Source organism: Myxine glutinosa, chromosome 4 (genome assembly GCF_964187855.1).
Source record: "Myxine glutinosa chromosome 4, kmMyxGlut1.1, whole genome shotgun sequence".
Classification (NCBI taxonomy): Eukaryota; Metazoa; Chordata; class Myxini; order Myxiniformes; family Myxinidae; genus Myxine; species Myxine glutinosa.
Window position 1 is genome coordinate 210,990,697 of NC_136264.1, and position 24,602 is coordinate 211,015,298.

A 24,602-nucleotide genomic window follows, 5' to 3' on the forward strand; every position below is an offset into this window, starting at 1 on the left:
GGATCCCAAGCCGGCACCCTAACAGCTAAGCCAACACCAGGTTTAACACCAACACCGCGAATATCACGGATGGAAACCCTTACGTCATTTCGTCATTCTGCTTTAAACTCAATATCTCTATATTTTTATTCCAAACAGCATTTCTAATCACAAATTAATACTTTGGTATTAATATATCAAAATGGAATGTTAAATCACGATTGTATTGAGATATTATCAAACCAGATATTGAGAATGTGGAATGTGGTGTTGATACTTGTGGTCTGTGGTCTGATAAATGTGGTCTGATAAATGTGGTCTGGTGTTGAACCAGATATCAATTGAGATATTGAGATATTATCTGAGGGCCTTTCACTCACTCACCGCAGGCAGGTAGGTGGTCTTTCTGTCTTCAACCGACTCCTCTCCGGCCTTGCTCCCCCAGCTCTCTCTGTGCTCTGTCCCCCAAATATTCCTACAGGTCGCACAAGATCTGCCAGCAACCCTCTGATGGTTAAACTGCCGAAATCTCGGCTCTCTGCTCACCTTCACTCTTTCATTCCTCTTTTCTCCCGCCTCTGGAACAAACTCCCACACTCCCTTCAATCCCTCTCCTCCCTCCAGGTCTTTAAAACAGCTGTTCACCACCATCTCTTATCTTCCCCCATCCAAAACCTTGATCTTTTCTACCCCCATTAATTCACCCCAGATCCACCTTGTTTGAAATTCCAACTTCTTTCCTGGAAATCCTGGCAGTGTCCATATGTTTATACCTCTCCCACCCCCCCCCCCCCTTTCACATGCCTCCGCCCCAAAGCCCTCTCCCTCCCACAGATCTCTCGATGTCTCCATGTCTCTCGGTCCCTGCTCTCAAATGTTGTGTTTGTGTCCTTCCCCCTCTCTCCCCATCTTGTCTACCGCTCCCGATGTTATTTGTTTTATGTGTCTGTTTGTCTTTCTGTGTGATTAATGTTCGCTCTTTCACGAGCCTCGATCTTGTATACAAAAAAAAAAAAAAAAAAAAAAAAAAAAACCAGCGAACCTTCGTCATCTGTTCACTTCCGGATTCTGGAGCAAGGTCCGTCTGGATCATATTTCAAAATCATAATTGTATTGAGGAATTTCTGAAACCTCCTATCGACCTTACGACACCTGCTGGGATCCCAAAACATTCCACAGAAGGTTATTATATTTCCTTTTAGTAAAATATGAAATTGTAATGGTTATTAAACGATGTCCCCCAGTGATGTGACCAGATACTCAGCTCTGATTGGTGGATGTTTGTGAGGGACATGTATACACACATACATACAAACATACATACAAACACTGGTCCAGATGGCATTGTCCTATGGGCTACACCATTTAAAAAATTCTTTTTTTTTTTTTTTCTTTTTTTTTTGTATACATAATCGAGGCTCGTGAAAGAGCTAACATTTATCACACAAACAAATCAAACAGACAAACAAACAAAGTGTATAAAAAGGGGAGCGGTAGACAAGATGGGGAGAGAAGGGGAAGCACATAAACAACATTTGTGAGGGACATCGGGAATGTGTGGGAGGGAGAAGGCTTGGGGGGAAGCGGCGTGGGAAGGGGGGTGGGGGGAGGGGTGGGAAAAGTATAAACACAAGGACACCAAGGACTTCCAGGAAAGAAGTTGGTATTTCAAAAAAGCAGATCTGGGGTGAATTAGCAGGGGTAGAAAAGATCAAGGTTTTGGATGGGGGAAGATAAGAGATGGTGGTGAACAGCTGTTTTAAAGACCTGGAGGGAGGAGTGGGATTGAAGGGAGTGGGGGAGTTTGTTCCAGAGGCGGGAGAAAAGAGGAATGAAAGAGTGAAGGTGAGCAGAGAGTCTTGATTTTGGCAGTTTAACCAGAAGAGGGTTGCAGGCAGATCTTGTGCGACCTTTAGGAATATTTGGGGGACAGAGCCCAGAGAGAGCTGGAGGAGCAAGGCCGGAGAGGAGTCGGTAGAAGACAGAAAGACCACCAACCTGCCTGCGGTGAGTACGTGAAAGGCCCTGGGAGGTAGCTTCATCATGGCAGATTCCAAAGATTCTGAACGCTTTGGTTTCAACAGCATGAAGACGAGCTAGGTGTGAGGCAGGAGCACCAGCCCAGAGGGGAGAGCATTATTCCATTGAGCTGCGAATGAAAGCCTTGTATGTGGTGAGGAGCTCAGGTGTGCCAAGGAAGGACTTCGCACGACGGTGGATGCCCAGTCGGCGACTGGCTTTGGAGGCCAGATTTGAAATGTGGTTTCCCCAAAAAGATCATGGCAGATAGTGAGACCCAAAAGCTTGAATGACAGAACTTCTTGGAGAGGATTATTCAGAAAGTGGATGGGAGGGTTGTCCAGTCGGTCTTTTCAGAGAGACATCGTAAGAGAGTGAGATTTGTCAGGATTGAAAGACATGTTCCACTTGTTTGCCCAGTCAGTGATTTTGTCCAGGTCTGCAGAGAGTGAGGAGGCTGCAGACTGCCAATCTGAGGGAAAATTTAGTAATATTTAATAAATAAATAAATTAAAAATAAAATTTAATAATATTCCTCAGTAATACTAAGAAAACAAGTCAGAATTATTTTTTTTAATGAAAAAATATGCATGGATGTCATCCCCAAAAAACAACCAAACAAGGTAGGAAAGAATGACAAGGTAGGAATAACACCACAATACACCACCACAATCCTTTTACGGACTTCCATCACGACATCTTTTGACATTTTTGTTATCGTTGGCAATAGTAACAATTGCATGAAGATGTCTATGTTAGAGGTAGTTGTAGATTTGTAGTGTGGGTTGGTGCAATTGTGTGTTTTATTTGTTGTGGGATTAAGCTGGAAAAATGTCAAAAGGTGTCGCGCGGCAATCCATAAAAGGATTAAAAATTGTCATTCCCTTATTTGGTTGGTTTGGGGGGATTGTACCCCTATATTTTTCATTTTTTAAATGTTTTTTTCTTACTTGTGTAACTATTTCCCGATTTGAATGCCAATGACGTCATCATTCAGTAAATTATTTTGAGGAGTGTTTACATGGGGAACTCCCTGGCATAAAATTGTTAAATAACAATCACTTACAAGCTACAAATGCAAACTGTACCGGATCCAAGAATGGATGGATTTCCTCCTCCAAACATTTTTCAACAACAGACGATTTGGAATCATTCTGTAGTTCTGCAGACTCTTCGAGCGACGGCCCCTTATCACATTTAACCTCTTTCCCGGCAGGTGAATCCACCTCAACCGGAGTCACAACCTATAAACACAGGTCAACATCAAAACTTCAACAAGTGCTACCCAGCTCTCACAGCAATAACTTAATAGAAAAACAGTAAAATTGCCTCAACGGGTCGTGGTTGTGGTTTTCGATTCATTTGTGAATCAAGAAACTCGAGGTATTCTTCTTTGGGAGGAAGTGCATTGAGGAGGAGTTCCTCCATTATATTTTCTGACTTCTGGCCCGTCACGTCTGTACCATCGAGCGTTTGCAGGAAAGGCAAAGCATGAAACACCGCATCCCGGTAGCCTGCATGCGAAAAACAAGGACGGTCTCGTTTTAGCAACGACAAGATCACGATACATTGGGAAGGAAGGTATATTTGTTCTTAAAACAAAAATGGTCAGTTGGAAAGTTATTTTATTTTTTTGTGAAGTACTATGCAAATATTTGCATATCTAAATATTCAAATACAATATATGGTTAATTGGTTATGTGAACATCCACCATATTTGGATATGTAAAGAGTGCACTAGTAATAGGCGTCAACAACCACAATAATAGGCGTGTCACAAATAATATGTTTGTATATAATGTTTGTATATAATATACAATATAACACATCAGGTATAATATGTGTGTATATAATATACAGTACAACATGCAACGTATAATTATACAGTACAATATGTCCTGTATAATATGTATATGCATAATATGTGTATGTATGCATATGTATGTATGTATAATATGTATGTAAGTGTTACATATGTAGGTATGTATAATATGTGCGTATGTGTACGTATAACATGTTATGTTTGTAGGGGGTAGGGATACCATAGACCAGGTAGAGTGCATAAATTAGCATGCTCCGTATGTCACGATGAAGAATAACAACCACCATGTAATAAGTAGGGAATCCGTTTAGCCCGGATGTCGTGTAAGGTGCACCTTCGTCCCTATTACGAGGAGTGGTGTATGTTAATTAGCTCAAGGATTATGGGTAATTTATCCCCTGCATGTCGTTACCTCTAATTTATTTCCTTTGTCCCTTTTGGCACCACACCATACACACATATCCAAGCCACGCAATCGACACCCTAATTGAGCTAACTAATTAAAAACCCACCGGAAATCAAGCATGAAGCACTAGTGCTAATTACCCCGACTTTGGAAACACATAGGACGAAAGATCCGTGAGGCCACGCCCAGAAGGGCAGTGATTGGTCGGGGTTTTGATTGGCACAAGCCTGGGGTAAGATGGGATTTGCTGATAGGAGCAGAGATGGACGACCAAGAGGTGGCACTCGCTAATAGGGTCGGGACGGAGACGTGTTGAGATGACGTCAGAGCCCGAGGAACAAAAAGACTGTGTTCCCGACATTGTCCTCTTAGGCATGGGGAGTTCAGACGCTCTGACTGATATTTGTCGCTCTTGCGCATTCTCGCCCTGAACCTCGTACGAACGGTGGCATTTTGCTCTTGGGCTCAAGGAAGCGATCGTGAACGGCCGTGTTTGGAGATCTCACTGGTGGTCGTGAGGAGGCAGAGCTGTGGCCCAGGAACTGCGGTTTTCCATGCGGAGGACGGGTGGAGGAGCATGGCATGGAAGAGCGGGCTGCACGCCTGCTGTTCGCTTCGCGCGGAAGGCCTACTTCGCACTAACAGGCGCGGCCTCGTGAAACGAGAGTGGACTGAGGCCTACTCACGCCAACAAACGAGCGCACTTGCCTGCCAAGAATGGAGCCGCGTCCAGACTGCACGCTCAGGGCCAAGACGACGAGACGCACCAGTCGAGGCGAGCTAAGTGCAATTGAATAACCAAACACATTTATTTTCAGTTATCTTTCCCTTTGTCTGTGAACTGGATTTGTGTGCAGGAACGTCCCATTTAGGATTTTATTTGCCATGCATTATTTTGTATTACCAGCATTTCTTTTAATAAAGCCGGCATTTATTCTTGTACATGTTAAACCTGTCGGTTGAGATTATTTATCCAGGTGTGAAGACGTCGGGTGGAAGCCGTTCAGGTAAGGCTCCGGTTACCCCTCTCCCTCTTGCTCCCCCACACGTATTAACTCCACTATATTTTTTGGAACTGAACGCTTCGGAGCAACAGCTCGTTTGGTCATCCGTGCAACCCTAAGGTGTTCACCACACAAGGTAGTCACGCGACAATATGTGTGCATATAATATACAGTAAAACATGTAACGTATAATTATACAGTACAATATGTCTTGCATAATATGTGTAGAAATCATAATTGTGCGTTTATACACTACCAGACAAAAGTTTAGGTACTTTAATGGTGTACTTAACACTTAAAAGTGTACTTCTAATTTTGACTGGTAGTGTATGTAAATCACGATTCATGTATGTGTGTGCGTGTGAGTGCACGTGCCGCCAACACCGGTCGTCATCTTCACTCGTGATTCTCTTAGACTGAACAGAGCCTTCCCTGGTTCCAAAGCATCCATCTTCATGTGTATTTGTCTGTCTGTCTGTCTGTCTGTCTGTGTGTCTGCCTGTCTCTGCTGTAACTTTTTTCCATTTGAGCTTTTGTCATCAAATTTTCAACAAAGCTTTATGATGAGAATATGGAGAAGAAAAATTAATAACTTGTTCAAAGGTCCAAAGGTCAAGGTTGCATAAAATTGACAATTTTCATCCGATTGACCTGAAAGTTTAAGAAATGTTTTTTTAAATACATGGTCTAAAGCTCGTAATGGAGCTGACACACTTGTGTGCACACACACACACACACACACACACACACACACACACACACACACACACACACACACACACACACACAGCCACTAAGTTTGGGGGAGGTGCTGTCACTGCCACCACTTCCCGGGATACTCTGTGTACCAGCAATGTCATAACAGTCGCTTCGCTTTTATTACAGTACTCAATGGGGCATTTCGTCAGGTGAAATTTCCTCCTCCTCATGGATGCCAACTGATGGGGATTGTCTGTGCTCTATCCATTTAAATGCTGAATGTCAAGCAAGGAAGCAGCACATACCATTTTTTTTTTTTTTTTTTTGGTATGACTTGAACCAGTCCAATCCGGATGGGTGTTTTTTAGGAGACACCCTCTCCTTACTGGATGGCCGTTGGCTCCCTTTGGTAGCTCATCAGTCTTTTGTCAGGTGCTTTTTGTAGTCCTGGAAGGGTGTCAAAGTCACCCTCCCCACGAGCAAAGAGGTGCCGGTTTGGTAACTGCCAACCTCACCATGAGGCAGGTGGCACTGGGTTACATGTTACCAGTGGCAGTGCCAAAAGACTGACCTGAACTGAAAAAAGACCGACGCGGTTCACCAATCAAAAGCGAGGGCATCTCAAAAGTTGTGAATGGATTTGGACAAAACTTACTGGACACGTTGGGTGTGTGACGAGGACGATTCGATTTCATTTCGGTGAAGATATGAATCCGAATACGAGATTTTTTTTTAATGTCTAAAGTGATTCTTCACCATTAAAAGATGGGGCAAAAACGATATACAGCATGCTATCTCAAAAAGTTGTGGATGAGTTACGACAAAACTTGTTGGATGAGTTGGTAAGGTGACAAAAACAAGCAGATTAAATTTTGGTTCAGGTCCGAAATCAGATCCGGCATATCAGTCTGGTGGAGGTATGCGCTCTACCGAGTGCTCCTCTAGTTTTGGCTGTTTTTGTCACCTTTAGAAGAAGTCTGAATACAAAGGGGACACGGATGAGCTTAAATTTTCAGATGCTTTCTTTCTATTTTCTTTTCTTTTTCTTCCGCCCTCACGTTTTCACCTTTATTCGCTTTAAAATTTGATTCGACATAAAACTTTCAACATTGGTGTGCCTACCCATGGAGAATCTTTTATCAAAGTTACATGATGATTGGATGGAAAATGCGGCCAGCATTCCAATAAGTGCGTTTTCTGTAGGCATAGGTAGCAGGGTATTTCACGTATCAGGAATAAATGCACTCAACCTCCCTTTGCTTGGCCTTGGCTAAATTTATGATATTTTCACATCCAAGTACGGCAAGCAAGCATGCAAAATACTCAGAGCAAATGTATTGTACAAAGTGTACAAATGCAAAAGAATGAGCTCAAAAATGACCGGAAGCAAAATTGATTAGGAAGCGTTTTGAAGGTTATGTTAATATGACCGAATGCATGCAATGATGCAGTGATGCAGAGCCAGGACGATAGCATCCAATCACAATGAAGTCGCATGATGACATCATGTTGCTATATAGCAAACGAATACACATGTTGAGGTCTGGTTGGGAATTTGGGAATGTTAGAAAAATTCCAAATTTGGGAATTTTGGGAATGCTAGGGAATTCTATCCCGGACGAGCCCCCAATTTCTGTTACGTGCTCTTCCCCGACCCCCTGGTCACGGTGTACCTCCGAGCCCCGAGAGGAGTCACGGCAGAAAAAAGGTGTTATTCTGTGTCAAAAATCAATGGTGAAAGCACACCAATTGTTACCAACAAACAAATATTGTATTAAAAATCACACAAGAATAACAGTACAACAATAATAGCAATCAAAAGTACAATCAATGTATATCTTATGATGCTACCATCAGCTAGTATAAAGTAACTCACTGTGCTCCAAGTGAGTGAAAAAGAACATTCCCCAATGTCTCTATATTCCCGTCTTCGAGCTCAGAGTTGATCCCCTCCAGCGATCGTCAGAACGATATTGAATCGAAACCCGAATCCCGTTCAGGTGACAAGCCCAGTCACGCCGCCAAAACTGCACAAAGGCGCACGTGGTCAAAGCGGCGAAAAGGGTCACGCGGCCAGAAGCTGCGAAAAGGCGCACTCAAGGCGACTGGGAAATCACACCCTCTGGTACGATTGTTTTACAGCTCCCAAATCGGCGAACCTCAGGTTTGCCTTCAAAATCCGCGTTACACACACACATCCCAGATCGACGTCTGAATAGTGAAAACGGCTGACGTGAAGCAAGGAAAGTTTGCTCGACGCGCGAAGCGCGCGAGTCAAAATGGCCGACAACCCGTACTCGGGTCGAAATGACACGACGATGATTCCTCGGAATCCAACGCCAAACCTGACACGCAGGTGGATCAGTCACAGCAGCAACAACTCTGTCGCAGGAATTCCTTTCCCAGGAACCCCGAAAGTTCACTAGCGACTTTCGTTCGACAACGTTCGCCCCGGACCTTGAAACGACTCGCTTCTTGTCCGACTTCACTTGCTCCGCCCCTTTTTTCTCTTCTTCCTCTGGGTCGTCCGGTTCCCGATCCGGTTTCTTGTTTTTTTTAACATTAACTATTAACTTTTGAAAATAGAAATATCTATTCCCTTTAAATGACAACAATAATAATACATGGAATTAGAAATATTTACAGTGGATGCAAACCACCACAACGGAAGTGACGAATCCGTAACAGGTGTTTAATCTTTCCAGTAAACAAGAAGGTAGAGGAATACGGATGTTTTTTCGGCACAAGACAAGCAAGCAGATTCACCTTTATCATGGCAGATGGGATTACTGCTACCATTCTTTTGTACACAGAGGCAGGAAAGTGAACAAAGACCCTTTAAGGAGGAACACAGTGATGGAAGATCTGACAGCTTGTTTCCTTGCAACTCCAAGCATTTCAGGTTATATTCTGCACCATGCAATTCACACAGCCCTGAGCAACACAGAGGTGATGGAAATAGATATGTTACCCAGATTTTCAGGAACACGTGTCCTTTCATTATTTTAAAATGAATTTGCGAGCATTCGCAACAAGCGCGTACACTCAGATTGGCATGCAGAGAATACACGTACCAGAAACATCTTCGATACGGTTGTATGATAAGTTGAGAATGTGCAGATTCTTTAAGCCATGTAGGTCTGCAAAAGGGGGGTGGAGAAATAACTGCTCAACATACAGTGAAGAAGCCATTTCAAAATTAGACTAGAACGGCAATCGTAGAGCGCACAGTCTCACCTCGAGGATTCATTCTAAACAAAAATATTATCGTTAAATGAACACGCTACTTTTGTGGCCCACTGCTATTATGGTCCATATACCCATATCATACATGCACCTTATTATGTCACATAGTTTTTTAGCATGGGATATCTATGTCATAAATTTAATTCTTCACTTACATCGGGTCATGGATCAGATATATGAAGTTTCAGAATTACGGATTAGGATTTCAATTAAACCCATTATGGGTGGAATACCACTTCATTGCTGACATCATCGTTATTACCCTATATACCCCATGGGAAGTTGATGACATTTGCCAAATTTCAATTTTTTCGTTTAGCAGTTTCAGAGAAAATGATGTGCAAAATGTTTCGTTTCACCCAACATGGCTGCCATACCATGTGACCTATGATGTCAGAGCTAGCCTTAAAAATTTTTTATCCATGGGGAGTCCCTCCTATGTTTAAAGCTTGGCATTTATCGGACAAGTGGTTGCAGAGACATCTCACTGGATAATAAAAACAGTTATCAAAAATAACGTTTTAAAATGCAGTAAATGGCAGGAAGTCAATTTCAATTAATAATGAGATATGTGGTCTCAATTCATTGACAAATTTGAAGTCACAATTTAAAATGTCTTTGCATGTGAATCCGATCATACAGCAATGTAGGACCGCCAACATCCATAAACCACACAGGAAATAAAAAACAAGAATGTGGAAGGCATTGTATGAGCAAATCACCATCGCTTGGCTAAGTCACCATCGCTTGCGCCTTTTGCATCACCATCGCTGGCGCCTTTTAGCTCTAACACGAGCCTCGATTCTGTATCCAAAAAAAAAAAAGACGTGGATGAGAGTGTGAAAAAGATAAATAAAGAAAACTAGAGCAAAGTTGATGGTGATTCCATCGCAAATCCCCACACTTCCCACGTAAAGCAGGGCCCCGGAGGGCGGGGCCAAAATGATACTACTCTCGCACCTCTTGCCATGTGGTGATCACAACTACCAAGTTTGGTGAATTTCTGCATAACTGTTTAGGAGACAGCGTGCCAGACAGACAGACAGAGCCAATTACAATATCCCTGTTCTTTATGCCTCTGTTGATGAAGTTGCCGGAGGCATTACGTTTTCAGGTTGTCCGTCCGTCCGTCCATCCGTCTGTCTGTCTGTCATAGGTTTTCGTTACTGCGATAACTTGAGAACGGCTGAAGGGATCTTAGTCAAACCTGGTGCAGGTATGTATAATGAGGTAAAGATTAATCGATTCGATTTTTGGGGTCACGAGGTCAACGGCCAAAGGTCAGAGGTCATGCTAGGTAAACTTTTCTGTTATCGCGATAACTTGTGAACCAGTGATGGGATTCTGAACAAATTTGGTACACTTATGTAGAATGATGTATAGATTAAATGATTCGATTTTGGGGTCAAGAGGTCAAAGTATGTAATATGTCTATAACCCGAAAACGGCTGAAGTGATCTGATTCAAACTTGGTACACTTATGTAGAATGGTGTAAAGATGAAATGATTAATTTTTGGTGTCAAGAGGTCAAAGGTCAAAGACTGTAATAGGTCTACAACTTGAGAACGGCTGAAGGGATCTAATTCAAATTTGGTTCAGATATGTATAATGATGTAAAGATCAACTGATTAGATTTTGGGGTTCCCAGGTCAAAGGTCAGAGGTCATGTCAGGTAAATATGTGATAACTTGTGAACAGCTGAAGGGATTTTAATTAAAGTGTGGTACAAGTATGTATAATGATGAAAACATGAAGTGATGAAATTTCGGGGTCAATAGGTCAAAGGTCAGAGGTCATGACAGGTAAAAATGCGGTAACTTGGGCACAGCTGAATGGATTGAAATCATGCTTTATACAAGTATTATAATGATGTAATAATGTTGGCAGAGGCACATCAGTCGACGTCGTGACGTCGAAGAGTGTCGTTCTAGTTTGTTAGCCGCGTCGCAGACGCTGCTCATAGAGTGCCCTCTGCTGTTGCTGTTGTTGTTCTTCTTGTTCTTCTTCTTCTTGTTCTTGCAGAGAAGACAAAACCTCAAAGCTCCACCCATTCTGGGAACCATAGCTCCACCCATTGTGGGAGAGGCTTCATATAAACAAATATCCACCATTTTATTAACTCGCATAGCTTTGAGGCCTGTTTTGTAGGCCCGTGGTGTCTTCCTCTCTCACACAGTTTTATTTCAAATCAAATTCGATATATCATTTCATTTTTCACAGTCGCTAACATAGTTTTAGACTCGGTTGAAAAAAAACGGGAAGAAAATCCGATGAAAGTTGCCCTTTATAGAACGAAATGAATTCTCAAAGGCCTGTAACTTCAAGTCCATTGAGATATATTCTTTTTAAATCGCGGCATGGTCAGTCATACACCGCCGAAATAACAGACGGGAAAATGCCGAGATATATTAAAAATTCGTCCATTTGATGACAATCGTCACGATGAAATATTTAATTTATACGTCGTCACAATAATGTGGAGAGAGGAGCATAGCTTCGTTCACATGTCGCCACACACGGGAAATTGCCGAGATTTTTTTTTTTTAAATCGCGGCATGGTCAGTCATACACCGCCTGAAATAACAGACGGGAAAATGCCGAGATATATTAAAAATTCGTCACCACACACGGGAAATTGCCGAGATATATTTTCACTTTGCACAAAAATAACATCAAGTAATCGAATCAATAGGAATGTCCTGTGCCTATAACATCGACGTTATAGGCACAGCTGCATCTAGGCATTGTGTAACATCGACGCGGCTTTTGTTTTAATTAAAACTTTTTGTACTTGTTTCCCCTCGTTTTTATTTAAGCATTGAGATAACACAACTTTTGTTTGAGTAAAATCTTATTTAAAAATTAGAACCGTATCTGAATGAAACGGTTCAGTTTAGCATTTTAAATATGAAATAGGAAAAGCCGAGAAATGAATGAAACCCATTAGTATTACATTTTAGGACCCTTTAGAATTACCCTTTAGAATTACCCTTGAGAAGTACTCTTTAGATTTTAGAAGTACCCTTTAGAATTACCCTTCAGAATTACCCTTTAGAATTACCCTTTAGAATTACCTTTTAGAATTACCCTTTAGAATTACCCTTTTGAAGTACCCTTTAGAATTACCCTTTGGAATTACCCTTTGGAATTACCCTTTAGAATTACCCTTTAGAATTGCCCTTTAGAATTACCCTTTGGAATTACCCCTTTGGAATTACCCTTTAGTTTAGAATTACCCTTTAGAATTACCCTTTAGTTAAGAATTACCCTTTAGAATTACCCTTTAGAATTACCCTTTAGAATTACCCTTTATAATTACCCTTTAGAATTACCCTTTAGAATTACCCTTTAGAATTACTCTTTAGAATTACCCTTTGGAATTACCCTTTAGTTTAGAATTACCCTTTAGAATTACCCTTTAGAAGTACCCTTTAGAAGTACCCTTTAGAAGTACCCTTTAGAATTACCCTTTGGAATTACCCTTTAGTTTAGAATTACCCTTTAGAATTACCCTTTAAAATTACCCTTTAGAATTACCTTTTAGAATTACCCTTTAGAATTAGCCTTGAAAATTACCCTTTAAAATTACCCTTTAGAACCCCTCGAGATTTACCCTTTAGAAGCCTTTGGAATGAAACACGGTGGGTTAGAAAGGTTCCTCTTTATTTATTTTTTGACGGATGGACGGAAGGAAGGACGCAAACCAAATATTGAAGCAGCTTCACCGCTTTAAAAAGAAAAAAAAGATATTGTTTGAGTCATGTGACAGTAAAGGTTATGGAAAGACACTTATTGTCAGGAAATCATGTGAAGAAACCCCCCTAATGACATTAAAAACCAAATACATTAAGCAATCACATGAAATATGTATTAAGAAAACGATTTCAATCACTCGCCTTCAACGTTAACAAGTCGGTTGCAAGAGAGGTTGAGGGTGCGCAGCTGAGGCAGCGAGGCCACACCCTTCATGCTGTTCAGTCGATTGGACGACAATTCCAGGTACAGCAGGTGCGTCAGCGGAGGCAGGCCAGTCAGGTTTTCCAGCCGGTTGCAGTGAAGATTTAGCAGTTTCACCACTGGAGGGATGACCAGCCCCTGCAGGCTGTGGAATGACATACAAATCCTCATATGTCCCGAAACACAATACAAATCTTCCCCATCACCCTTTTCTTTTTTTCTTTTTTTTTGTCGGCGAGGTCACGTCTTTTCGAAGCTGTCCATGCACTCACGCTTTCGAAGTTAAGTAATTTTTCACAATTGTGTTTTTGTCAAAACTATCTATCTTTCGGTGTGTGTACCTATAGTGTGTCCTTAGTAAGATTCTCAGTGTTAATTTTTCATACCTGTATACAAAATCGTCGGTTAATTCGTGTCACGTATTTTGAGGCCTAGTAGGCTACCGTGTCCTACCTTGAGGCTTTGTTTTTCTCTCAGCGGTCTGTCGATTGTGCTGCAATTACTTCCGTTCTCTGTTTTTGTCCCAGTCTTTCACCCCATACTTCCTTGTTTAAAATCTCAACTCAAAAAAAAAAATAACATTTTTTTTTCCTTCTCTGTTCTTATTCGTTGTTCTTATTCGTTTATTCGTTGTTCTTATTTGTTTGTTCGTTCTTCGATCACGTGTTTCACCCCCATTTCCATTTTCAATTTCCCCAGATAGTTTTCACTGCTCAATTTAAAAATGTTTAAACTTTCCCCTGAAGAACTGTATTCCGTCGTATAACACCTTTTTCTCCTTCTTCCATAAAAGGATGCTTTCGACTTGCTCACCAAATCTATTCATTCCAAAAAAAAATTCCATCTATTACAGTTCCTCTTTTCTACATTCCCGAAACTCTCCTGCACTCCACCCCTCCTCCAGCGTCCTCAAACGTATTTTTGACTCGAAGGTCACAAGAAACTCATTTTGCAATAAAGGTTCGTTTCCCATTAATCGTACACTTTCTAAAATCCAATCTCACCCCTCCCCTCCAAATCTTCCTCATCACCCCTCCCCTCCAAAACTTCCCAATCACCCCTCCCCTCCAAAACTTCCCAATCACCCCTCCCCTCCAAATCTACCCCTTGCCCCTCCCCTCCAAATGTTCCCCATGACCCATCCCTTTCAAATCTTCCCCCTTTCCCCTCCCCTCCAAATCCTTCCCATCACCCATCCCTTTCAAATCTCCCCCCTTGCCCCTTCCCTCCTAAACTCTCCCCACACCCCTCCCCTCCGAGACTCTCCCTCGCTCCTCCCCTCCTAGACTCCCCTCTCACCCCTCCTCCCCAAAGCATCCTCCCCGCTTCTTCCCCCTTCCAACTTTCACCTTCATCTCCCCCAACCTTCTGCCTCGCTCTTCCCCCTCCTCAAATAACACCTCACTGTGCCTCACCCAATCACCATCAAACCTTTCGTCCACCCCATCCTTCCCTTTCTCCAAGCTATTCTGAAATCTCTGACAAACCTTCAATAGCTCTCCCTACAACTTCCTCCTCTTCCACATCTTACCCTACCCCACACTCCCCCACCCCCCTGTTCTGCATCCGATGCTCCCCCTTACTCTTCATTAACGGTATGGACCTCAAACATCCGAGGCCTTCGCTCAAACTTGACCGATCCCTCCAAACAGGTTGCTTCTGACAAACCAGACGTGATCTGCTTAACAGAAACTTTCCTCCTTCATGATGTCTCTGATTCCTTGGTATCTCTCCCAGGTTACTCCCTCCTCCGGTATGATTGACCTGAGCCTCGTCCTGGAGGTGGGGTTGCTATCTTTATAAAAAAACTCTCTTCCTCACTCACCCTGCACTGCCCTCTCTCCACCTCACCCCCAGGAATACCTCTGGCTACGGCTTCCCCTTCACTCCCACCTTTTGTTCATATGTGTATTGTACCGTCCACCAAACAGTGATGACTCCATCTACATCTCGCTGTCTGATAATATGGACCAACTTCTATCTACCCATCCCAACTCTCTCTTCCTCATATGTGGTGATTTCAATTATCACCATGCCAGTTGGCTGGGTGTGGGTACCTCTCTCACCAGCCATGGCTCCTCAGCAAAGGACTTCTGTGACTCACTGGGACTGACACAATCTGTCAATTTCCCGACCCGGATCTCAGTCAACGGAGCATCTTCTCTTCTGGACTTGGTTATGACTAACTTCCCTGAAAATGTCTGCTACTCTTCTTCTGCTCCAATCGGCTCATCTGATCATGTGCTTGTTAAAGTGGACATCTCTCTGACCATTCACAGAGAGCCTCCTCAGCGTAGACGAGTCTGGCATTTCACTCAGGCCAACTGGCACGGTCTTCAAGCAGACATCAATCATCTGGACTGGTCTCCCATCTCTACCGCCTATGACGTCAACTCATCCTAGGAATTCTTCGATACGGTCTGGCACCCCGCTCTGCTCACCAAACTCTCCTCCTTTGGAATCCATGGAAATCTCCACGCATGGCTGGCGGACGTCCTCTCTAGTCGTAGTCAACGTGTGGCCCTGAATGGGTTTCTCTCATCTCCTCTTCCTGTTCAGGCTGGAGTTCCCCAAGGCAGTGTTCTGGGCCCTATGCTTTTTCTGGTCTTCATCAATGATCTCTCTGACTCTCTTGAAAATCCTCTCCATCTCTTTGCTGATGACTCTACTCTCTGTCGCTCCATTCCTCATCCCTCAGATCGACAGTCTGCAGCCTCCTCACTCTCTGCAGACCTGGACAACATCACAGACTGGGCAAACAAGTGGAACATGTCTTTCAATCCTGACAAATCTCACACTCTTACGATGTCTCTCCGAAAAGACCGACTGGACAACCCTCCCATCCACCTTCTGAATAATCCTCTCCAAGAAGTTCTGTCACTCAAGCTTTTGGGTCTCACTATCTGCCATGATCTTTCCTGGGAAAACCACATTTCAAATCTGGCCTCCAAAGCCAGTCGCCGACTGGGCATCCTCCGTCGTGCGAAGTCCTTCCTTGGCACACCTGAGCTCCTCACCACATACAAGGCTTTCATCTGCATCTCAATGGAATACTGCTCTCCCTCTGGGCTGGTGCTCCTGCCTCACACCTAGCTCGTCTTCACGCTGTTGAAACCAAAGCGTTCAGAATTATTGGAATCTCCCGCGATTAAGCTAACTCCAAGGGCCTTTCACTCACTCACTCACTCACCGCAGGCAGGTTGGTGGTCTTTCCGTCTTCTACCGACTCCTCTCCGGCTTCCCCCCCCCCCCCCCCCCCAGCTCTCTCTGGGCTCTGTCCCCCAAATATTCCTACAGGTCGCACAAGATCTGCCTGCAACCCTCTTACGGTTAAACTGCCAAAATCAAGACTCTCTGCTCACCTTCACTCCTTCATCCCTCTTTTCTCCCACCTCTGGAACAAACTCCCTCACTCTCTTCAATCCCACTCCTCCCTCCAGGTCTTTAAAACAGCTGTTCACCACCATCTCTTATCTTCCCCCATCCAAAACCTTGATCTTTTCTACCCCCGCTAATTTCACCCCAAATCCACTTTTTTGAAATACCAACTTCTTTCCTGGAAGTCCTTGGTGTCCTTGTGTTTTATACTTCTCCCACCCCCCCCCCTTCCCACGCCTCCTCCCCCCAAGCCCTCACCCTCCCACACATCTCCCGATGTCCCTGCTCTCAAATGTTGTATTTGTGTGCTTCCCCTTCTCTCCCCATCTTGTCTACCGCGCCCTCTTCTCATATATTTTTATTTGTCTGTTTGATTTGTTTGTGTGATCAATGTTAGCTCTTTCACGAGCCTCGATTCTGTGTACAAAAAAAAATAAATTACAAGAGTAAAGATCAGAGGGCAATTAAATCTGGGACCTTCATTGCCCATTGTCATCGTATCTTCATTACATATAGTCATCATATCTCCATTACCTATTGTCATCGTATCTCCATTACCGATAGTCATCGTATCTCCATTACCTATAGTCATGGTATCTCCATTACCTATTGTCATAGTATCTCCATTACCTACAGTCATCGTATCTCCATTACCTACAGTCATCGTATCTCCATTACCTAGAAGTCATCGTATCTCCATTACCTATTGTCATTATATCTCCATTACCTATTGTCATTATATCTCCATTACCTATTGTCATCGTATCTCCATTACCTATTGTCATCGTATCTCCATTACCCATTGTCATCATATCTCCATTACCTACAGTCATCGTATCTCCATTACCTCTAGGTCATCGTATCTCCATTACCTATTGTCATTATATCTCCATTACCTATTGTCATCGTATCTCCATTACCTATTGTCAACGTAACTCCATTACCGATAGTCATCGTATCTCCATTACCTAGAAGTCATCGTATCTCCATTACCTATTGTCATCGTATATCCATTACCCATTGTCATCGTATCTGCATTACCTATTGTCATAGTATCTCCATTACCTATTGTCATCGTATCTCCATTACCTATTGTCATCGTATCTCCATTACCTATTGTCATCATATCTCCATTACCTATTGTCATCGTATCTCCATTACCTATTGTCATCGTATCTCCATTACCTATTGTCATCGTATCTCCATTACCTATTGTCATCGTATCTCCATTCCCTATTGTCATCGTATCTCCATTACCTATTGTCATCATATCTCCATTACCTATTGTCATCGTATCGCCATTACCTATTTTTATTTTTTTTTGTATACAAGATCGAGGCTCGTGAAAGACCTAACATTAATCACACAAAAAGTCAAACAGACACATAAAACATAAAATAAGGGGAGCGGTAGAAAAGATGGGGAGAGGGGGAAGGACACAAACACAACATTTGAGAGCAGGGACATCGAGAGATCTGTGGGAGGGAGAGGGCTTGGGGGAGGTAGGAGAGGTATAAAACATATGGAAACTGCAAGGACTTCCAGGAAAGAAGTTGGAATTTAAAAAAAGCAGATCTGGGGTGAATTAGCGGGGGTAGAAAAGATCAAGGTTTTGGATGGGGGAAGATAAAAGATGGTGGTAAACAGCTGTTTTAAAGACCTGGAGGGAGGAGTGGGATTGAAGGGAGTGGGGGAGTTTGTTCCAGAGGCAGGAGAAAAGAGCAATGAAAAAGTGAAGGTGAGCAGAGAGCCTAGATTTTGGCAGTTTAACCATAAGAGGGTTGCTGGCAGATCTTGTGCGACCTGCAGGAATATTTGGGGGACAGAGCATACAGAGAGCTGGGGGAGCAAAGCTTGAGAGGAGTCGGTAGAAGACAGAAAGACCACCTACCTGCCTGCGGTGGTGAGTGAAAGGCCCTCGGAGTTAGCTTCATCGCGGGAGATTCCAATGATTCTGAAAACTTTGGTTTCAACAACGTGAAGCCGAGCTAGGTGTGAGGCAGGAGCACCGGCCCAGAGGGGAAAACAGTATTCCATTGAGCTGCGGATGAAAGCCTTGTATGTGGTGAGGAGCTCAGGTGTGCAAAGGAAGGACTTCGCACGACGGAGGATGCCAGCTTGGAAATATGGTTTTCCCAGGAAAGATCATGGCAGATAGTGAGACCCAAAAGCTTGAGTGACAGAACTTCTTGGAGAGGATTATTCAGAAAGTGGATGGGAGGGTTGTCCAGTCGGTCTTTTCGGAGAGACATCGTAAGAGTGTGAGATTTGTCAGGATTGAAAGACATGTTCCACTTGTTTGCCCAGTCTGTGATTTTGTCAAGGTCTGCAGAGAGTGAGGAGGCTGCAGACTACCGATCTGAGGGATGAAGAATGGAGCGACAGAGAGTAGAGTCGTCAGCAAAGAGATAGAGAGGATTTTCAAGCGATTCAGAGAGATCATTGATGAAGACCAGGAAAAGCACAGGGCCCAGAACACTGCCTTGGGGAACTCCAGTCAAAACAGGAAGGGGAGATGAGAGAAATCCATTCAGGGCCACACATTGCCTGCGACCAGGGAGGAAGTCCACCCTCCAAGTCTTTAAAACAGCTGTTCACCACCATCTCTTATCTTCCCCCATCCAAAACCTTGATCTTTTCTACCCCTGCTAATTTCACCCCAATTCCACTTTTTGAAATACCAACTTCTGTCCTGGAAGTCCTTGGTGTCCTTGTGCTTTATACTTCTCCCTCCCCCCCCCCCCCCCTTCCCATGCCTCCTCCCCCCGGGCCCTCTCCCTTCCACACATCTCCCTGCTCTCGGATGTTGTGTTTGTGTGCTTCCCCTTTTCTCCCCATCTTGTCTTCCGCTCCCTCTTTTTGTGTATTTTGTTTGTCTGGTCGATTTGTTTGTGAAGTAAATGTTAGCTCTTTCACGAGCCTCGATTCAGTACATTAAAAAAAAAAAAAAAAAAAAAAGTCCACAAGCCATGCGTGGAGCTTTCCATGGATACCATAGGAGGAGAGTTTGGTGAGCAGAGCTGGGTGCCAGATCGTATTGAAGGCACGTGATATGTCAAGGGAGACAGCTCTGATTTCCTGTTTGGCATTGAGGATTTCCATCCATTGTTGAGACAGCAGAAGCAACATGTCCAGAGTAGAATGACCTGGTCTGAATCCAAATTGATGATCGGAGATCAAGCCATTGGAGAAGAGGAAGGATTTGAAGGATTTTGAGCCTAAATCCCCACTGATGTATTTTGACACCGCCTCGAACCCGACGGCAGATGGCTGATGTGCTACGAAGACCTGTCATTATGCTCACTGCGCCAGAAATGATTCTGGCCTTGAGCCTCCTTACACACTCACTTGAATTTTTTTTTTCAGTTTCATCGAGCCATAGTAGATTGCTATCGTTGGCGGTTTAAATGTATCTCCTCATATCTGATCACATTTTTCTTCTTTATACTGATTGCTAAGTACGTGACTTAAATTTGAGATATCAAGGACGAAATTGTTGGTTTGTTACTGCAGACATTGTGAGCCCCCCGGGTTTCAAGGATAGTGAGGGGGTCGGAGCAGGGTGAGAGTGGGAACACTCGTAATAAAGTTTTGAGCAAAAAAAAAAAAAAAATTGGCAAGAGATGAGATTACATGTGGCATACACCCTCCCTTTGAAGAATGGCAAAGGCATCTTCCTCTGTAAGATTGGAAAGGATGTTCACCTTCACCAAGAAAATTCTGTGACCACTGGCCTGGGTCACATTGTAATGAGTGAGCGAAAGACGATCACTTGCTCCTGTTCAGTGCCTGGAACATCAAACACATCAGCAATTGTTGGATGACAACATGCGACTTGCAACTTCTACTGGACGCTGTGACTTGATGTCATTGCTCCAACAACGGCCAGGGAACCAGCGCGGAGTTGTAAGTGGATGGCCTTGCCTCTTTTTTTCTACACTGGGCTTCCATAATTCCGCTGGCTGTTCCTGGTGTGGATCACGGACAACTTGAACACCACGGTCCTAACATCGCTATGGATGGACCTGTTATCTCGGGTCTACGCCCTGCCGGTCGACCAACATCACAACAATTGCTGCCCACTCACGATGAGTGAGGAGGCAGGTCAACGACAACTGGACGACAGCCTTGTTCAAGATCTGCTACAGCTCATGGCAAGAGTGGCAAGGATGCTACATGTGGAGCAGGGTCCGTTTGTGATCTTGCCCACCTACCATGATAGCGGAAAATCTATGCGGAATAGTGTAGCTGCTATGAAGACATCAGAAGAATGTGGTTCACACTTGATTTTCAACCATATAAGTGATCAGCTTTTTCAAACAGAAGTTCAGCATTCACTCTGCAACAAGCACCTTGGAATCAACATGGCTGAATGTTTCAGATGTTTTAACATGAAATCATGCTGATAGTATTACCAAGATAATGGTGAAATGAATAAAGCACAGTAATAATCTTCATGATGGTCTGGAATTTTGTGCAGTTGTATAAGGTGAAGTTTGTTTGCAGAGACACTTGGGATGCTAACTGATGTAAATGCAATAAACTGAACTGTTAAAGATTGGTGAATTTGATGAACAAGAGAACGCCTTCTGATGAGCAGATTCTTCAATGGAAATGGTGTATGCCTCAGGTAATAGAAAATTTTGATATCCAAGTTGGTAAATTGAAGACCTTCTAATTGCCCTATGAAAAGGACAGAAAAAGGGAGGAGTGTAGAAGTAGGACTTCTACATGGATTAATTAATTAATACTATCTTGAATTAATTGTAGTTCTTGCAGGAAAATCACAGAAAGTTTGTATAAAATGTCTGAACCATTTCATCTCTTTATACATATGGAAAATGTATTCCTTGAGCTGAATAATGAGTAATGCTGTATTGGGACTTGTGAGGTGGAAAGAACATGTGGTCGAACCGAATTCCTTTTTAGCAATGCTTGTATGAAATCAGATGTACATTTGTCAGGCTGACAGAGATCCAAAGGGAGTACTGCAGTGAGGATCATGTTAAGAAGTAATGTCTGCTCAGGGAGACCCGAAAGGAACTTTTTTCTACAATACATCTGTTTGCTTATTTCTCAAAGCATACCTACGAGGTCTCATGATTTGCAAGAGCAAAGCCAGATGGAACCATAATGTGTGCAAACCCCCATCTTTCCCTTGAGAGGGACTTCCAAGGACTTTTACATGCATAAATGGGAAGTCGAAAAGCTGGGAAAGGAAGGAAGAAGGACGACGGACGTGCTCTACCATTATGCTGCGCAATTCTATGTTGTAACCAAGTGAACTCTGTGACATTTTGTATGTAATCTGTGCTTATTTAACCGAGATTTCTTCTTCCTAATGATACTTAATAAATTCTCCTAAAACCAACCGATTGGTGGACATTGATGAGACCAGCACACCTCTCTTCTTCCGCACCTCATCTCTCTCCAAATAATCCTTCTTTGACAGGGGACAGAGCATTCAGAGACCTGGGGGAGCAAGGCTTGAGAGGAGTCGGTAGAAGACAGAAAGACCACCTGCCTGCCTGCAGTTGGGGAGTGAAAGGCCCTCGGAGTTAGCTTCATCGCAGGAGATTCCAATGATTCTGAAAACTTTGGTTTCAACAACGTGAAGCCGAGCTAGGTGTGAGGCAGGAGCACCGGCCCAGAGGGGAGAACAGTATTCCATTGAGCTGCAGATGAAAGCCTTGTATGTGGTGAGGAGCTCAGGTGTGCAAAGGAAGGACTTCACACGACGGAGGATGCCCAGTCGGAGACTGGCTTTGGAGGCCAGCTTGGAAATGTGGTTTTCCCAGGAAAGATAATGGCAGATAGTGAGACCCAAAAGCTTGAGCGACAGAACTTCTTGGAGAGGATTGTTGAGAAAGTATATGGGAGGGTTGTCCAGTCGGTCTTTTCGGAGAGACATAGTAAGACTGTGAGATTTGTCAGGATTGAAAGATATGTTCCACTTGTTTGAGCAGTCTGTGATTTTGTCCAGGTCTGCAGAGTGTGAGGAGGCTGCAGACTGCCGATCTGAGGGATGAGGAATTGAGCGGCAGAGAGTGGAGTCATCAGCAAAGAGATAGAGAGGATTTTCCAGAGAGTCACAGAGATCGATGATGAAGACCAGAAAAAGCACAGGGCCCAGAACACTGCCATGGGGAACTCCAGTCAAAAAAGGAAGGGGAGATGAGAGATTTCCATTCAGGGCCACACGTTGCCTACGACCAGGGAGGAAATCAACAAGCCATGCATGGAGATTTAGATGGATACCATAGGAGGAGAGTTTGGTGAGCAGAGCTGGGTGCCAGATCGTATTGAAGGCACGTGATATGTCAAGGGAGACAGCTCTGATTTCCTGTTTGGCATTGAGGATTTCCATCCATTGTTGAGACAGCAGAAGCAACATGTCCAGAGTAGAATGACCTGGTCTGAATCCAAATTGATGATCGGAGATCAAGCCATTGGAGAAGAGGAAGGATTTGATATCCGAAGCAATGATGGATTCTTTGACTTTGCGGATAAATTGGAAGCAGGCTGTTTGGTCTGTAGTTTCAATGATCTGTTTTTGCACCTTTTTTGTGTAAAGCGGTAATGTTTGCTGATTTCCAAGATGCTGACAGATGACCTTGAGCAAAAGACAGGGTGAAAAGAACAGAGAGAGGGTGAGATAGAGCGGCAGAGCAGGATTTTAGGACCCGTGGGCTGATGCCGTCTGGTCCAGTTGCAGAATCAGAGTCGAGGTTTGACAAAAACTTCTCCACCTTGTCAGGAGAGAAGGACACTGAGTCCAGGAGCAGTTGGGTTCGACTGGGTGAGGTGGGAACAGAGAGATGGGTCATATTGTCATCGTATCTCCATTACCTATTGTCATCGTATCTCCATTACCTAATATCATCGTATCTTCATTACCTATTGTCATTGTACCTTCATTACCTATTGATCCATTTTCAATGTTAGTTTTGAGAGGATTAGAAGTACCTGAAAACTTCACACTTTCCATATGTCAGAAATCTACAGTAAATTACAAATCCTGGCTTAACTTTCCCAGTTGTAATGGATGAAATATCCTCCAAAATTTGTGAATACAGCAACAAATATGAATGCACATGTGAATGCACAAGCACCAAGGTTTGACCTGGCATACACATGCCCTCCACGTGGCCCAGAGACAGCAAGGGCAGGTGTGTTCATGGCTTCAGGTAGCCACGTGTGGCAGGAGTGTCAATAATGAGGTCGTACCACGTGGCTGCCATGGGCACTGGCCGCACAGGACCATGAGGCTCAGAACAAGTTGAGGAACGATTCTCCCAGGAGAGCAGCCAATAACCACACAGTGGTCAATTGTCTGCCCTGTGTGTCGTCCCCTGCCCCTCATTCCATCCCACCTCCCTTATTTGTCAAAGTCTCCTCTATATTGTCTCTCAACCCTGCTGTTGGTGTGTTGCGTTTCACCCCTCCCTTTCTCTTGCTCCTCTTGTTCTGTAACATCCTGATCGGTCCAATGTTCAAGCTCCTCCACGAGCCTCCGCTTTGTATTTCTTCCTTAAGATAGGATTTTCAATTGTTTGATGACATGTACAATCCTACATTTCCTTTAAAAGGAAAATCTTCTTTCTGACAAGTTTATTATGAAAAACGCCAAATGGTAGCATGTGGAAAAGGTGCCTTGTCTGAGCTCGAAAGATCATGCCCTGTTGATAAGTCTATTGTGGACTAAACTCCTTCATATTTATGCAAAAGCTCAAGGCACAGATGTTATTCTCTGACTCCAGGTAGGCTTGTTCTCTTCACTCATCAGGGTGATCCACTGGCAGACGACGATGCCAACGCTATTGCAGTTCTCCTGCAAGAAGTACAATATTTCCTGTGTTGTGCTGCACCAAACACAGTTACTTTGGATGGGAAATAACTGTACGGGTAATCTCGAGTCCATATGAAGAGCAAAACGTTTTTAAAAAGTTTTTATAAAACCATTAGAAGAACATCATTCCTTTTGCACCTTCAAATGCATATGGCTGCCAAATCAGTTTCCTAGGCTATTGGGCACAATCCTGGACGGGTCGCCACTCCGACGGAGGATACTCGAATGGCTCATTCTTCCCA

At 43.6% G+C, this 24,602-nt stretch overlaps 1 protein-coding gene across 1 annotated transcript in view; it reads right to left on the bottom strand.

Moving 5' to 3' along the window:
* Positions 1 to 24,602, bottom strand: part of LRRCC1 (leucine rich repeat and coiled-coil centrosomal protein 1) — an 88,318-nt gene that overhangs the window by 47,137 nt on the left and 16,579 nt on the right. Inside the window, exons 3-6 of the mRNA XM_068114747.2 lie at positions 13,073 to 13,278; positions 9,004 to 9,069; positions 8,696 to 8,863; positions 3,328 to 3,512 (exon numbers count right to left, since the gene is read on the bottom strand). Of these exons, the coding sequence (XP_067970848.2) occupies positions 3,328 to 3,512; positions 8,696 to 8,863; positions 9,004 to 9,069; positions 13,073 to 13,278 (625 nt within the window). The remainder of the gene's footprint in view (positions 1 to 3,327; positions 3,513 to 8,695; positions 8,864 to 9,003; positions 9,070 to 13,072; positions 13,279 to 24,602) is intronic.